This window comes from Schistocerca serialis, chromosome 5 (assembly GCF_023864345.2).
Source record: "Schistocerca serialis cubense isolate TAMUIC-IGC-003099 chromosome 5, iqSchSeri2.2, whole genome shotgun sequence".
NCBI classification, from domain to species: Eukaryota; Metazoa; Arthropoda; class Insecta; order Orthoptera; family Acrididae; genus Schistocerca; species Schistocerca serialis.
In genome coordinates this window covers 355,608,559-355,626,572 of record NC_064642.1, presented here as the reverse complement: position 1 = coordinate 355,626,572, position 18,014 = coordinate 355,608,559, and the positions used below count along the sequence as shown (strand labels likewise).

General features: G+C 43.2%; 1 protein-coding gene and 1 non-coding gene across 2 annotated transcripts in view; both read right to left on the bottom strand.

Annotated features, from left to right (window-relative positions):
- The window catches only part of LOC126482343 (lon protease homolog, mitochondrial-like), a 153,901-nt gene extending 140,449 nt beyond the window's left edge, over window positions 1-13,452 (bottom strand). The window contains exon 1 of the mRNA XM_050106424.1: window positions 12,998-13,452. Coding sequence (XP_049962381.1) covers window positions 12,998-13,405 — 408 coding nt within the window. The 5' untranslated portion in view covers window positions 13,406-13,452. The remainder of the gene's footprint in view (window positions 1-12,997) is intronic.
- Window positions 13,453-16,364: 2,912 nt separating this feature from the next.
- Window positions 16,365-16,439, bottom strand: Trnal-caa (transfer RNA leucine (anticodon CAA)). The gene has a single exon. It is a non-coding gene; the product is annotated as a tRNA-Leu (tRNA).
- Window positions 16,440-18,014: the final 1,575 nt, after the last annotated feature.

Genomic DNA, 18,014 nt, shown 5'->3' with positions numbered 1-18,014 from the left:
GACAAAAGAAAGCTACAAAGAGAACTACTTGCAAATGGCCATACTTTAGATCAAACTCACAAAAATCATCAATTTTTTCCAATGGGTTTAAATGGCATTCAAGTTACCCAGGTTTCAAGTAATACAATTTCTTAAGTGGCCTCTGTTTATCAGTCAGCTGACACCAATGTGGCTTTCATGTCAGTTTTAAGCCTTATTCCTGGCCAATACATTGTGTGCAACTATGACAATCACTGATGGATTGGTAACATATGTCAAGTTGATACTGAAGAAAATGATGCCCTGGTCAAATTGACCCACCCTTTTGGTCCACCTTACTCACTCTATTGGTCTGAAAGAGAAGACAAATGTTGGATTACTGAACAGTACATCATCATGAATACTGTAGAGCCTTCAGCAACTAGAACAGGATGTCAGTATAATTTTCTAAAAGCCATATTCATCAGTACTGAAGAAAAATTTAATGCCATGAAACAATAATTTTAAATAGCACCAACTTGGGAACCAACATGAAGAGACCCACATATCGACTTGGGAACCATGGCAAGAGACCCAACTGAGGCTTTTGAACATTGATGAAGAAACCAATAAAGACAGCTTGGGAACCAAGGCTAGAAACCCAACGATGGCTTTAGAACCTCATAGGTTCGTTGTTTGATTTGGGGAGTAAAGGGACCAAACTATCGCGTCATCAGTTCCTTTTTCCTCATGCGAAGGCATCTTGGGTTAAAACCATTCCCAAAAGAAATCTGGGAAAGTAAAAAGGCATAAAACTAACTGGAATACACACAGAAAGAGAAAACGAAAGAGGCAAGTCAAACAGGGAGAACGTGCACAAAAAGGAACAAAGGAATAGAAGGTATATTAAAAGAATATAGCAGACAGCCAGTACTGGCTGATCGGAAGAATAGACAAGGATGAGCCAGCCACTCTGCAACACACTAAAATCTCCAGCCTAAAAGAAAAGAGGAACACAGATAGCAAAAAGATGAAGACCAAGCTGAACAAACAGCAAAGGAAGAGTGAGGAAGAGTTAAAATAGAGGGAGGGTGGAGGTCTGGGAGAGAAGGCCAGATGTCCACCCATAAATTGTGTGATAAAAAGCCCCCTCATGAATAAAACATAAAACTGAATCAACTGTTGATGCATTGTCTCCTATCACTATTGGCAGTGTAGGAAGAAGGTGAAAAGTCCACCACAGAGCAGCTAAAATTGGGCAGTCCAACAAGATATGGACGACAGTCATGTGGGAACCACAGCGACGCTGAGGTGGGTCCTCACGACAGAGGAGGTGACCATGAGTCAGCCAAGTATGGCCAATGTAGAGCTGGCAAAGGAAAACGGAGTCTCTTTGATAATACATAGTTTATTTGGTGTACTGAGGATGCCCCATTCAGTATTCCAGATCCCAAAAACTTTACAGCATAGGACCAATCAGAGATCAGCCTCCGTCGTACTGATGTCCAGAGTTGGTTTACCAGTAGCCTGTTTGGCCAGACTGTGAGACAGTTCACTGCTTGGGATCCTGACATGTCCTGGGGTCCAAATGAAGGACACTGAACGTCCTCTGTGTACAAGGGCGTAAAGAGTCTCGTGGATAATCATTACCAAAGGATGACAAGGGAAGCACTTGTTGACAGCTTGTAGGCTGCTTAAGGAGTCACTACAGATGATGGACTCACTTGAGAATCAGCAGATATGCTCCAGAGCATGAGAGATAGCTACCAACTCTGCAGTGAAAACACTACAGCCATTTTCCAAGGAGCGCTGTTCAGTATGTCCAATATGAGCATAAGCAAAGCCAACATGACCATTGTCCATCACGTCATCAGTGCAGACTATATCTGAGCCCTGGAACTCGCTGAAAATACAGCGGCAGAGGACCTCAGGTGGAATTGAGCCTTTTGGGTCTTGCGATAGGCTCAGACAAGCCATAATCGAGGCATGGACCATGGAGGTGAACCACAGGAAGGCCGGTAGGGGGAAAGCGCCGAGCGGGGTAAGAAACAACTGGACACAGACATCAATTGGAATCCCTGATCTGGGCCACTGTTGCAGGAGATGGTAATTTTGATGGCAAGGCAAACTATGAGTGTAGGCAGTATAATTTGGAAGCAGTTGTTCTCGCCTGATCTGCAATGGAGAAATGCCAGCTTCCAAGAGGAGGCTGTTCACTGTGCTCCTTTGGGAAGCTCCCGTCACGAGTTGAACTCCACAGCCACAACGCTGGGGATGATGCTGAACCATACACCAGGCTTCCATAGTCAAGACGGGACTGCACAAGAGCTTTGTACAGCAGCAGCAGTGTAGGGAGATCAGCACCCCAGTCAGTGTGGCTCAGGCATCTCATAATATTAAGATGCCGCCAGAACATTTCCTTAAGCTGATGAAGATGAGGAAGCCAAGTTAAGTGGGTGTCAAAGACCGGTCCCAAAAATCAGTAAGTTTCCACTACATTAAGTAGTTTGTCATCAAGGTAAAGTTCCGGATGTGGGTGGACAGAATGATGATGATAGAAATGCATGGCGCAAGATTTGACGGCTGAAAACTGAAAGCCTTGAGTGAGGGCCCATGACTGCACCTTGTGTATGGCTCCTTGCAGTCTACATCAAGCCACACCAATAAAAGAGGAGCAGAAGGAAATACAAAAATAGTCATCATATAAGAAGGGGGATACTAAGGACCCCACTGCTGCTACGAGACCATTAATGGCAATTAAAAAGAGTGGGACATTCAGTACGAAGCCCTGTAGGACCCCATTCTTTTGGATGTGGGGCGAACTGTGTGAAGCAGCAACTCAAACTCTGAAAGTCTGGAGAGACAAAAAGTTCCGTATAAAAATCGGGAGCGGGCCCCAAAGACTCCACTCAGGCAGAGTAACAAGGATATGGTTTCACCAAGTGGTATCGTAAGCTTTCATCAGATAAAAAAAAGACGGCAATAAGGTTTTGATGCCTGGAAAAGGCGGCAAGTAATTTGCTGGCAGATGTTTAATCATTCGGGAATGGATGTAATCTGGTCCAGGGGGTGTGTCATGACAATCAGCAAGGGCACCGGGAAATATCCACTCACTGAAGGGAGAATTATATGGCTCAGTATGGTGTAGAGCAAAAGATAGGTGTTGTCATTCCACCTGCTATTTTAGGAGATGAAAGGCAGGGCAGTAACTCTCAAATGCACAGGTGTGAGCATAATGCTCGGCAAGACTCTCTGTGATTGCATATCGATTGGCGCATATATCCGTTTGTGGAAATTCCAGGTATACTGGCAGAGGCCTGATATCTATAAATGTGTCTGAGTTGGACCAAACCTGGAAAGGAGAAGTTCGTGTTCCAATCGTGGAGACATATCATTCCCAACACCCCTACTTCCATTGTTTGATGAGTTGACAGACCTGGACACAGAGCCATTTGAAGGCAATAAGAAGCTATAGGGACGGGTGACACTTACAAATCGCAGGGCCCGCCTACGGTCTCTAATGACAGCAGCAATTTCCAACCACCATCAAGGCACTGACTTCCCCTGGGGACAACCCGAGGAACAAGGGATTGTTGATTCAGCTGTGGAAACAATGATATTAGTGATGGTCTGGATCACCCAACTGATGTTGCCATGAAATGGAGATTCAATGGTGGTTGTGGAGGTGAAAGCGTCCCAGTCAGCCTTGCTGAGAGCCTATCTGGGCAAGCATCCAGGTGAGTGACAGTGGGAGAGGGACAGAGACAGCGGAACATGGTCACTACCACACAAGTCATCATGAGCTCTCCAGTGGATAGACGGCGGAAGGCCAGGACTCCAAATGGAGAGATCAATGGCCAAGAATGTGCCATGTGCCACACTTAAATGAGTGGGGGCACCTGTATTTATAAGGTAAATGACGAGTTGATTTAGTAGATTCTTGACATCTTTCCCATGGCCAGTAATCCTGGTTTCGCCCCACAAAGGGTTATGGGCACTAAAATTACCCAGAAGTAGGAAAGGTGGGGGGAGTTGGGAAATTACAGCAGCCAATACAGGGTGTGGTACCTCACCATCTGGAGAAAGGTAGATGTTGCAGATGGTAATGTTCAGCTTTGTCCTCACACTGACAGCCACAGTTTCTAAATGTGTTTAAAAGGGCATAGGTGTGCTATATACAGAGGTAAAGACTCCATCTGACATCCTGTTACAGTCAGTACGATTTTTGTAATACTCCTAACAGTCACGAAAGCTAGGGGTCTGTTTTGCCAGAAACCAAGCTTCTTGAAATGCAATGCAAAAAGGAGGTGTAAAGCTTAAAAGTTGTAACTCAGCCAGGTCGAGAAAAAACCACCACAGCTCTACTGAAGAATGACGCTTGCTGTAGTCGGGGAAAGCATGAAGTGACCAAAGAGGCAGATTATGCCTCAGGATCACTTTCTGCCACAGGTTGAGTATTTGTATCCATTTCCATTGCGACTGAGGTGTTGGCATCCAGGTCCTCAAGGGACACTAAAATGTGCACCTTGTCCTCAGATGCAGGACTGGTAGGCAGTGGTGGTATTCGGGCCACCAGAATTACCTGTTTTTTAGCAGACTTTTTCTTCGTCTGTTTCTTCTCTCACTTCACGTTACGGGCTTCCTGGGAGTACTTCCCTGAAGTAGCTTCAGGCACTGAGGAAGATTGTGAAGCCCTTTGTCCAGCAGCTTGTGGCTCCTTCAGAAACAACTGGACACAGACATCAATTGGAATCCCTGATCTGGGCCACTGTTGCAGGAGATGGTAATTTTGATGGCAAGGCAAACTATGAGTGTAGGCAGTATAATTTGGAAGCAGTTGTTCTCGCCTGATCTGCAATGGAGAAATGCCAGCTTCCAAGAGGAGGCTGTTCACTGTGCTCCTTTGGGAAGCTCCCGTCACGAGTTGAACTCCACAGCCACAACGCTGGGGATGATGCTGAACCATACACCAGGCTTCCATAGTCAAGACGGGACTGCACAAGAGCTTTGTACAGCAGCAGCAGTGTAGGGAGATCAGCACCCCAGTCAGTGTGGCTCAGGCATCTCATAAGTGGCAAGTGTCCATTTTTGCACTGGTGGAGACCTTGGAAGGGAGAATTCCAAGAGACATCTTCCGTGCGAAAGGAGCCAGAGGAGGCTGTCACTTCTCCGGCTGGGGGAAGGGGACCAATGTCCCCAGCATTTTGGGGGGTTATTGCTCCAGAAGTGGGAGCTTTGGGAGCGATGGAAGAAGAGGTGCCCCAACAATCAAGGGGGCAGATGTATTCGGGCGGGCCTGAGGGCTCACTGTACGAGGCAGAGATGTGGGAACTACTGTTGCCAGTGAGCGTGGTGGTGGTGAAGATGTAGCTGCAGCACATGAAGATGTAAAGTGAATGGGGTGCAATCGTTTATATTTCCGTTTAACCTCTTGGTAAGTCAGTTGGTCCAAGATCTTGTACTCCATAATTTTCTCCTCCTTTCTGAGTACAGTGCAGTCCAGTGAGCAGGGGTGTGTGGTTCTCTCCACAGTTGACACTGAGTATTCAGATGCAACGGACGTCTGCAGTCTCTATATTTGGCGCTGAAATTGCATTAGGAGGACATGTGCCCGAATGTCCACGACTTAAGGCATCGCATAGTGGGAGGTACATATGGTTTTACGTATCACCCTCAAAGGTCAAGACGAAGGCACTGGTGGAAATCCTATTCTCTGTTGGTCCCCTATAGATGTACCAGATGAAGTGAACACTCTGGGGTTCTAAATTGGCGTGTAGCTCATCACTGGACTGCAAGAGAAGGTCGCAATGGAAAATAATACCCTGGACCATGCTGAGGCTCTTGTAGGGAGTGGCAGAAACTTGTCACAGGCAAGCAACACCTGGGACTGGGTTGAGGCTGCTGTCTGAATCAAAACCGACCCATTTCTCATTTTGTACAGCACTGCCATTTTCTCAAACTTGTGCTCCAGGTTATCAACAAAAAATAGAAGCTTTGCAGCCACAAAGCAAGAAATGACTTGGTCCGCTTCATTGCATGTCATCCGCCCTGATGCCACCCACTCTGGTCAGGGCTCTCCCCACGGGCACCACCCAGCCACAGTAAAGGCCACATGGAGCGATGGCTGTTGCCAGGAGTCCTGATGCCCCAAGAAGATGGTCATCTACTACTTGGCACATGTGGAAAGTTTGCAGCTCACGCATCAGCAGTGCGATCCCTGTGTTGTCAGAGGGCTACAACCAAGAGGGTATATGACGGCCTCACCACGGCGGACTGGCTACTGTGCTGGATACTACGTGCATGGAAATCCCATACTGTCACGGGGACAAAAGAGGACAGTGGACAATCGATGGAGAGTATACACCTCCTAAGGTGTCCTCACTTAAATAGCTGGAATATGGGAGGAGCTGTTGTGCCATGACAATATTTGGTGCAGAAGATCGTAAGACACGAGGGATATATAGTGTACCATGTAGGGCGTCCTTTCCCAAATGGCCCACACTTCATAAAAATTTGGAAAGATGGAGATCAAACCCAGAAAGGGGACCAAATCTCAGTAAGCCAAAAGGATGGAGACTCCTTTTAGTTGCCTATTATGACAGGCAAGAAAACCTTGGGCATATTCTAACACCCGAACTCGCAAGGGGATTGGAACGTTAATGAAGAAATCAACAAACACGGTTTGGGAACAAAGGCTAGAAACCTAAATGCAGCTTTTGAACTTCAATAAAGAAACCAACAAAGACGGCTTGGGAATCATGGTAAGAAACCCAACTGAGGCTTTGTAGCCTCAACAAAGAAACCAGCAAGCATGGCCATCTACACGTAACAAGATAAGTAATATTTGCTAATAACATCATGTCCATCTTGCCTCTGTAACAATACATGGTCACTACTAGGATAGGGACAGACACTGACGAAACTAATGATTTTGAATTGTCTGAGTCACCAAATTTCCATGGTTTTTATGCCTAGTTGAAACACCAGCACTAATCAACCAGTTGTCATTTTTCCTTGCCTTGAAGTTATGAGTTCAGCAACCGGTATCGTGTTGTAATCATAATGTATTACACATGACATTTGTTGAAGTTCAACCTAAAATTTCACTTTGCTGAACAGGCTGTAGGATGTTGCTAGTGCAGAAAACCGTGCTCTTGACAATGGTGCCAGGAATCAGAATCTCTGAAATGATCCTTCTGCAATATTTACATCTGACCTTGGCTCATTCATTGTTATTTTAAATCTGACACCATGATTGTGTTGAGCATAATCAAAAACAATAGGCTAAGCAGGAAGATATGCTAACAGAATCATGCCCCAGGCATCATCAACAAATGTGCCAAGTTGTAGGCTAGTTCCTTTGCATTTTTTCCTCCCCGAGATATCTGAACCCAAAGATTGTCAAAAAATCTGTGGACTTTTCTCTGTAGGTTTTTTGTGTCACTTTAATGCATTCTGTTGGCTCAAAAAATGCTTTACATTCTGTCACACTGTATTTTTCTGATTCACAACTCAAAGTTATCCAGGACCTAAAAGTAATAAGTTTCCGACTTGCTCTTGCCTTATAATAAAAGAGCTTCAAACATAGGGTTTTGTTCGTTTTCACACAGATGCATCAAAAAGCCATCCAACAAGCAGGCCACTGTTTGTCATATACTCAAGTTCATGATTTGAAATTTTGCATGGATTCATTTTTAGGATGGGTCTACATCCACAGCAAATTTCAGGAAAGTTGAAGCTCAAGGAGCAGGAGGCTCATGATCACTGGAATGTCCCATTAGCAAGCCAACCCAGCCTGATCTACACCTCTATGTAAAAAACTGTTACCATCTTGCCCTGAATAGTGACATGAAGACCTGGATCTACAGGGCACACATATTGTCAGAGGAAGAGTGCTTGGCCTCTGAATTTCAGTGAAATTTTTCTACAAAAGTCCACTGTCAAAATTGCAAGTGGATTTCATCCCATCAGCATCATCAACAGAGACATTGCGACATCCAGGAACCAAAGCTTAAGTGACACACATGACACTGCGTGTTTAGTGTTAGTGAGTGCGGAGAGAAATTAAAGACACTGCAGCACATATGCAAAAAAAAATAGCACAAAAAAGAAAAGTATTTAAAGAGCACCATGTTTATTTAACAGGAGAAAGGAACTAAATTAACACATAACGTAATTATGTGTCTTGTTTCTCAATTACACCATCGGAAACAAAAACAGAAATTTCCGATGATGATTTAAAAAGACTCTCCATTTCTTTTCAAGAGAGTCAGTAATTTGTGATTTGTCATTTTATGTTAGCAGATCTTAAGAAATGAATTCAATAGAAAAGAGTTTGAAATCTACTTTCAATAACACATAAGTGGTTTGAAGTACATTTTGTCCTTGTGTTTCTATTTTCAGTGGGACTATTAAAGTTTACCTAGCCCCATGAACCATGGACCTTGCCGTTGGTGGGGAGGCTTGCGTGCCTCAGCGATACAGATGGCCGTACCGTAGGTGCAACCACAATGAAGGGGTATCTGTTGAGAGGCCAGACAAACGCGGGGTTCCTGAAGAGGGGCAGCAGCCTTTTCAGTAGTTGCAGGGGCAACAGTCTGGATGATTGACTGATCTGGCCTTGCAACACTAACCAAAACGGCCTTGCTGTGCTGGTACTGTGAATGGCTGAAAGCAAGGGGAAACTACAGCCGTAATTTTTCCCGATGGCATGCAGCTTTACTGTATGGTTAAATGATGATGGCGTACTCTTGGGTAAAATATTCCGGAGGTAAAATAGTCCCCCATTCGGATCTCCGGGCGGGGACTACTCAAAGAGGACGACGTTATCAGGAGAAAGAAAACTGGTGTTCTACAGATTTAAAAGGGGAAATGGATAGGTTAAAGTTAGATATAGTGGGAATTAGTGAAGTTCGGTGGCAGGAGGAACAAGACTTTTGGTCAGGTGAACACAGGTTTATAAATACAAAATCAAATAGGGGTAATGCAGGAGTAGGTTTAATAATGAATAAAAAAATAGAAGTGCGGGTGAGCTACTACCAACAGCATAGTGAACGCATTATTGTGGCCAAGATAGACATGAAGCCCATGCCTACTACAGTAGTACAAGTTTATATGCCAACTAGCTCTGCAGATGATGATGAAATTGATTAAATGTATGATGAGATAAAAGAAATTATTCAGGTAGTGACGGGAGACGAAAATTTAATATTCATGGGTGACTGGAATTCGAGGAGGAGGAAAAGGGAGAGAAGGAAACATAGTGGGTGAATATGGATTGGGGGAGAGAAATGAAAGAGGAAGCCATCTGGTAGAATTTTGCACAGAGCATAGCTTAATCATAGCTAAACTTGGTTCAAGAATCATAAAAGAAGGTTGTACACATGGAAGAATCCTGGAGATACTAGAAGGTATCAGACAGATTATATAATGGTAAGACAGAGATTTAGGAACCAGGTTTTAAATTGTAAGACATTTCCAGGGGCCAATGTGGACTCTGACCACAATCTATTAGTTATGAACTGTAGATTAAAACTGAAGAAACTGCAAAAAGGTGGGAATTTAAGAAGATCGGACCTGGATAAACTGACTAAACCAGAGGTTGTACAGAGTTTCAGGGAGAGCATAAGGGAAGAATTGACAAAAACGGGAGAAAGAAATACAGTAGAAGAAGAATGGGTAGCTTTGAGGGATGAAGTAGTGAAGGCAGCAGAGGATCAAGTAGGTAAAAAGACGAGGGCTAATATAAATCCTTGGGTGACAGAAGAAATATTGAATTTAATTGATGAAAGGAGAAAATATAAAAACGCGGTAAATGAAGCAGGCAAAAAGGAATACAAACGTCACAAAAATGAGATCGACAGGAAGTGCAAAATGGCTAAGCAGGGATGGCTAGAGGACAAATGTAAGGATGTAGAGGCTTATCTCCACTAGGGGTAACATAGATACTGCCTACAGGAAAATTAAAGAGACCTTTGGAGAAAAGAGAGCCACTTGTTTAAATATCAAGCGCTCAGATGGAAACCCAGTTCTAAGCAAAGAAGGGAAAGCAGAAAGGTGGAAGGAGTATATAGAGGGTCTATACAAGGGCGATGTACTTGAGGACAATATTATGGAAATGGAAGAGGATGTAGATGAAATGGGAGATATGATACTACGTGAAGAGTTTGACAGAGCACTGAAAGACTTAAGTCGAAACAAGGCCCCGGGAGTAGACAACATTCCATTAGAACTACTGACGGCCTTGGGAGAGCCAGTCCTGACAAAACTCTACCATCTTGTGAGCAAGATGTATGAGAGAGGTGAAATACCCTCACACTTCAAGAAGAATATAATAATTCCAATCCCAAAGGAAGCAGGTGTTGACAGATGTGAAAATTACCGAACTATCAGTTTATTAAGTCACAGCTGCAAAGTACTAACGCGAATTCTTTGCAGACGAATGGAAATAATGGTAAAAGCCGACCTCGGCGAAGATCAGTTTGGATTCCGCAGAAATATTGGAACACGTGAGGCAATACGGACCCTACAACTCATCTTAGAAGAAAGATTAAGGAAAGGCAAACCTAAGTTTCTAGCATTTGTAGACTTAGAGAATGCTTTTGACAATGTTGACTAGAATACTCTCTTTCAAATTCTAATGGTGGCAGGGGTAAAATACAGGGAGCAAAAAGCTATTAACAATTTGTACAGAAACCAGATGGCAGTTATAAGAGTCAAGGGGCATGAAAGGGAAGCAGTGGTTGGGAAGGGAGTGAGACAGGGTTGTAGCCTGTCCCCGACGTTGTTCAATCTGTATATTGAGCCAAGCAGGAAAGGAGACAAATGAAAAATTTGGAGTAGGAATTAAAATCCGTGGAGAAGAACTAAAAACTTTGAGGTTTGCCGATGACATTGTAATTCTGTCGGACACAGCAAAGGACCTGGAAGAGCTGTTGAACGGAATGGAGAGTGTCTAGAAAGGAGGATATAAGATGAACATCAACAAAAGCAAAACGAGGATAATGGAGTGTAGTCGAATTAAATTGGGTGATGCTGAGGGAATTAGATTTAGTGTTGGCGGGCAGCGTGGAGGGTAAAAATCATAGAGGGAGACCAAGAGATGAATACACTAAGCAGATTCAGAAAGATGTAGGTTGCAGTTAGTACTGGGAGATGAAGAAGCTTGCACAGGATAGAGTAGCATGGAGAGCTGCATCAAACCAGTCTCAGGACTGAAGACAACAACAACAACATTAAAGTTTAAAAATAGGCATAACAGAATATGTGAAGGTATGTATCTAAATCTTCCTAAAAGCTTAAAGTGAGTGAGTGAGTGAGTGAGTGAGTGTGTGTGTGTGTGTGTGTGTGTGTGTGTGAGAGAGAGAGAGAGAGAGAGAGAGAGAGAGAGAGAGAGAGAGAGAGAGGCCAGCTACCTCACAGCTTCAGCATTTATAGCACAAGCAAACTGAAAAATTTTTCATGTTCTGGTATGGACGTTTAGTCTACATCAACTCATGTTAACAGTGCAAGCAAGAGCTCTCTACAGTGAGTATTTTAATATTTTTAAGTAAGAGACTGAATATAAAAATTAAAAATAACGAAGAGAATGAACATGCTGCACTAATACACACATTATTTAACTTGGAAGTCTTCCACATTACAAATGTGACCCGACAAAGGAAAGAAAAGACATACAGTTAGCAACCACAGCTAAAACAATCTTGTAAACAATGCTGTTAACACACTGGCAACTATATGTACCACATATGAAAATAAATGACACTCGCAATCTCATGATAAAACAACGAACAGGAAGGAGACAAACTCAACAATTTGCAGACACCAAAAATGTGACGCATAAAGTGTAATGGTGTGACGATGTTACGGGACAGTAAGAAGAACATAAAAAATTAAAGCTTACTAATGGTGCCATGTGCTCTGTAAAGGACAAAACCACATAAAGCATGAGAGACTTGACAAAGGAGGGATGAAGCATATAATTATCATGTCATCATGCTTCCTGTCATTCTAAAAGGTAACAAACTTGTAGAGAGGGGTCAGGCCTTCATAAAAACAACTAAAATAAATGGTATGAGACATCACACTGACATAGTTTAAATAAAAAACATAAGGCATTTAAGAAAGAAAGCACCATGCCAAAACCAGACATAATGAGAACCAGTTATATCCTTCTAACATCTGGCAGCATATAAGGTAGGCCTAAGACAACATGAACTAGAATGACCATTAAGTAAAACTGTAAACAAAACAAAACTATAATTCAATGCACATCAATACAAGATTTTCATTTATGACGAGACTACCAGTACGACACTTGTAACCTGATTTGTTCCACATAATATCAACAGAAAATACTCATACCAGAAATAAATAAACAGAGAGATGATTAAAGTGAAAAGCAAGCCTGAACAATGTACTAGTACATAATCTTCCAACGACAAGGAAAGCAAGGTAATTTATAATATCGGAAGAATCTCTTGCTTTTAGTGAAGCGGGGAAAACACATTTTGCAGGTATTATAACGCAACTTAAGTTAGATTCATAAGTAAAATATCATAGTCCATCGAGAAAAGGGCATGGAAATTTCCTAGCAAGAATTTCCTTATAATTAACCAAAGGAACTGGGATAGCCCATATTCAATAAAAACATTATTCTCTTGTATATTGCAATGACAAAGACTGTACTGACGAGTGTTGAACATATGTTCTACACACAAAATGAGGGTGAAAACTGTGTCATACGACGGATGATTAAAAAACCTCACACTAACAATGGTAGCTACCAACACGCATAGCTTCCAGTGGCTATAATACTTAGTAAGCAACACATTTGCATCAAGGGTGACTAATGCAGCTCAGTTACGAAAGCGCACCATGAACCAACAGAGAAAACATCTGCCATAATATTTTACAGTCAACGCGAACAGAATGTGGTGTTCACTGTTTCTAAAGAGTTACGGATGCTTCCATTGCAAAACTCACCATTGTGCTTGACATTAACGCACTGCTGTGTCATTCATAAGTTTATGCGTCTCACCTCCACAATCTTGATGAAACGTGGGAAGAGCGGCGTCCTGTTGACAGCTATTAAAGGCACGTTTGGCCACACCTCCGGGACAGCAACAGTCGTCGGCAAAGGGCGCGGAGTGGGTTGGTCATCATCACTTCCACTACCACTTCTGTACGAGGAGTCATTCGGTGGTTTATTGTCATGATCACTCGACGCTTCAGAATATCTTGGAATGCTTGAGTGAAGACATCGCACGCCCGGCGTATCATACTTTATAGTCCTAGTATAGAAACTCCTTGGTGTTACTGTTCCTAAAACTTCAATGTACCTTCTCCTAACTTTCAAAAGCGTCAATTGATTTGCTTCATGAGTCAACAGATGCACCTTTCGATTGCTACACAATAAAAGCATACGCAGACCGACTTTTGAAAACATGATTCTCCACTACCTGCCGCTTGTTTCATCACCCAACTACATCTCTGACAACAACTTACCAAAGATTTCACAGCCAATCATCGAAGATGTACCAAATTCCTATCGTAAATATACTTTATATCTTTCATCCATGAATACTTTGTAACATAAACATACTGAACTGAAATTATAATAAGAATATGACTGAGAGTTCGACATCAATACAACAAATCACACAATTGCGTAAACCCCAATTCACACTGGCAGTCACTGCATTGTTAGCTGCAACAGGCAGAAGACGGGCGTTGTTGGTGCCACACATTTTAGCAATTTTCACCGAGTTCATGCGCGCTGTCCACCCCGGTAGCTGAGTGGTCAGCGCCAGGGAATGTCAATCCTAAGGGCCCTGGTTCGATTCCCAGCTGGCTAAGAGATTTTCTCCGCTCAGGGACTGGGTGTTGTGTTGTCCTAATCGTCATCATTTCATCCCCATCGACGCACAATTCGCCGAAGTGGCGTCAAATCGAAAGTCTTGCACCCGGCGAACGGTCTACCCAACAGGAGGCCCTAACAAAGTAGAAGCAAGATAGATACGAATCTTCCAGACCACGATTGGCCACAATCCTGGAAGAATGTCTCGGAAAGAGCCATACCTCCAGAAGCTAGAGACACGTGGTACAAAGTCGTACACAAGGTCATACCCACGAACGAGCGTCGAGCACGCATCGGTATGCGCGAGTCGTCTAACTGCGAAGAGTGCTACCAGATAGACTCTCTGGAACACCGCTTCACATGTCGGACAAACCAGGAGATGCAGGAGACTACAGAAGAATGGTGGCACACATGAACAGGGCAGACCACCGAACTATAGAAGTTACAGCTCTCACGGTCCCTGCTGCAAAAAGTTTCCCACGACCCAAGCGCATCGCGGTGACAGCGCATGCTATAAGCGCAAAAAAGCAAACGGATGCAGTGCAGTTCCTCACAGATCTCTGGGAGGAGCACAAGCGAGCCAGGCAGAAAAGCAACTACCGCCAGACGTTCCAGAGCTATCTGCAGATCGCGCTGGACGCCGCCTTCAAGGACGCCCCCCGGCCCCACACTCCGCGACCGACGCCGCCGCCGCCGCCGCCTCCACCGCCGCCACACCACCCCCTTCACTAACCACTCACGCCCTCGTCGTTGCTGCCAGAGATACCCTCCAACACTCCTACAAATGCATCTTCAAAGTGTGTACGTGTGTAAAATGTGTGCTGCGCATATACAGTGTTTCCCCAAGTGAAATAGTGCGACACAAAATAATTCCATCACCCCACTGGGAAAAAGAGTTAATAACACAAGAAAAGATCTGATTGTGCTCAATTATATTGCACATCAAGTTAAAGCACCAACAAATTAGAGAAACATCACATGCCACAACGAAGGTGTTTATGTAAGTAATTTACCAAACAAGCAACTCACTGAAACCCATATCAATAATCACATATAAGTTGTTTTTTTTTTAATTTGCTTGTGGCCCTATACAAATATTAAGAGTTGCCAAGATTCTTTTTTTATCGTATGTCAATGTGCTCCTCTCTCTCTCTCTCTCTCTCTCTCTCTCTCTCTCTCTCTCTCTCTCTCTCTCTGTCCCCCCACCCCCTCTCTTTTTCTCTCAACCACCATTCATGACTAGCTCTCACTAAATCACATATGGCACCTTCCTGTTTTATATGCTAGCTCATATATATACTTATTTTGTCTTGTTCATTGTTCATTAGATGTATGTCATAGTCAGTAAGCTAAAATTACAAACAACACTTAAGAAATGCCACTTTATGGCGCCAGATCAGTTCTCTCCCTAATTATAGCAATTTTGCAATGACAGCATTATCAGACTCCAAATGACAAAACAAAACAAAAACTGAAAGAAAAAGTCTATGCCCCACCGCCATAGACACCTAAAGGATTGTAACTAAAATAAAAACCACAGTACCTTTATGAATCAATTAGCAAGCGAACAAAATGTAACAAAGTAGTTTATTTGAATGCCAAATTCGTGTATCAGAAAGCAACCACAGCGAAAGCAAAAGAAAAAGACTCTCAAACAATATGGAAAATGTACACAAGAAACTTAGAGATATTTTCATCTGCACAAATGTATTGTTAACTTGTAAATAAAAGTTTATTACATTAGAAAAAAAGTCGCATAACATTTCCATTTACATTTAACTCATGCTGCATTGTTCTTCTTTGGCACGCCAGTGTAGGACTGTTTACAGAATCAGGTAAGAGAATTTTCCTTTGGGTGAGAACGGGTGTACAAGAACCATGTGCCGATTTGAAGAGTCTAGATTCGCTTATTTAACCGATTGCATCGTTTCTGTATAATCTTTCATTGATTGTATCAATACCCATTTGTATTTTAATATATTGCGAAATTTAACACATTGGCGACTGCTGCAGTAAATTCATACTGTTATCGTCGATTAAGGGCTTAAACTTAATTGTGCTCTTTTAAAATTTTTGAGAAGAGAAGACCTGCCCTCATTCAAAACAATCTTTCTCTAATTTCATTGTTCAGTTACATGATAATTTTTTTTTATAATTTCCAGACACTTAAAAAACTATGATTTTGGAAGTTACCAGTATGAATGGCCTGGATACTTAATTTATTGAGTAGCAGATCAGTGTTTGTGGTTCACAGTTCTGACAAGAATGCATCAGCTCTGAATTTCATTGTATAGTAACTCAAATAAACGTGAATTTTTGAGAATTTTCGAAAGCTGCCATTGTCCTTTGCATAATACACGAGCAGTTTGTAGTAAATCGGCGTTTTTGATTTAGTTACAGTAGCAGATATTGTAACTAACATATTGTGCTACATCTGGTTTTCCCATAAAGATAAGAAGCTCTATATATTATCTACATCTATCGCAAAAAAATTTGTATTCGAGTTTGCAAACAACTATAATGAAACTTCCTGGCAGATTAAAACTGTGTGCCGGACCGAGACTCGAACTCGGGACCTTTGCCTTTTGCGGGCAAGTGCTCTACCAACTGAGCTACCCAAGCACGACTCAGGCCCCGTCCTCACAGCTTTACTTCTGCCAGTACCTCGTCTCCTACCTTCCAAACTTTACAGAAGCTCTCCTGCCAGGAAGTTTCATATCAGTGCACACTCTGCTGCAGAGTGAAAATCTCATTCTGGAAACATCCCCCAGGCTCTGACTAAGCCATGTCTCCACAATATCCTTTCTTTCAGGAGTGCTAGTTCTGCAAGGTTCGCAGGAGAGCTTCTGTAAAGTTTGGAAGGTAGGAGACGAGGTACTGACAGAAGTAAAGCTGTGAGGACAGGGCGTGAGTCGTGCTTGGGTAGCTCAGTTGCTAGAGCACTTGCCCGCGAAAGGCAAAGGTCCTGAGTTCGAGTCTCGGTCCAGCACACAGTTTTAATCTGCCAGGAAGTTTCATATCAGCACACACTCCGCTGCAGAGTGAAAATCTCATGCTGGAACTATAATGAACCTCAAAAAGTTTTAGGAAACCAGTAATTTTTACCACAGATTTTCGTGTTACCTTAATAGGAATTTTGTTTTGTGTTTGCTTCTATTCTTATAGGCAATTAGCAACTTTGTAGCGCAACAGATTAAAATATAATCAGCAGACTTAATTTAAAGTTATTTTTTCACTGCCTTGTAATACATTACACCAGCCAAAACGCAGCCCCACTGTGAATACTGTTTTCAAACTTGCGATGAATTGCTTGAAGTTCATAAGCAGCTGGAAATCGCCCTAACTACTGTCAAACGATTGGCAGCTGCTGAAACTGGTGTGTTGGAAGAGCTCCCAAGAGTCGTGTACCTGTGGTACTGGTACCAGAGGTACCACAAGTGCTATCCTCTCATGTGTATCCTATCTCCTCTGCAGAAAGTACGGGATCTGTCATTAGCCATCCACTTTACTGCGAATGGCGTATCAGTGGTAGATCTACGCATGTTGTATAGGGTGGACAGGGACCAGAGAGGACTCAGGTTGTTGTACCGATCCCTCTAACCAACAAGTTTGAGGTGTTCTGTCTCACTGAAACTGAATCTGAGATAGTGGGGCCCACTTCACATGTTTTGTCCAGGGTCAAGAGGAGGCAAATGCAAAAGTATAGAGGTCTATTATTCACCAGCAGTTCAAACATATGGTGAATGATGGTACCCCTCAGGGAAACAGCAAGGGACAGGAAAGGATGTCAGGTGTACTCAGTGTGTATGGCTGCAGCCTCATTCAACTTGTTGAAGAGACAATTCCAACAGCCATCGAGAGAACTGGGTGCAACGACTGCAGATTTTGGCGCACGTTGGAACAAATGATCTCGGTCATCTGGGCTCTGGGATCATACTTGGCTCATTCCAGCAACCGGCAGAGAAGGTTGAGAAGACCAGCCGTGCACATGGAGTTACAACGAAGCTCACAGTTTGCAGCATTGTCCCCGAAATGATTGTGGCTCTTTGCTTCTGAGTCGAGTGGAATGGCTAAACGAAAGACTTTGAAGCTTCTGTAACAAGCTAGGTTGTGACTTACTGGACTTGCACCGTAGGGTTGAGAACTATAGGGTCCCCACAGCACAGGCTGCTACTCAGGTAGCGAACTGTGTGTGGAG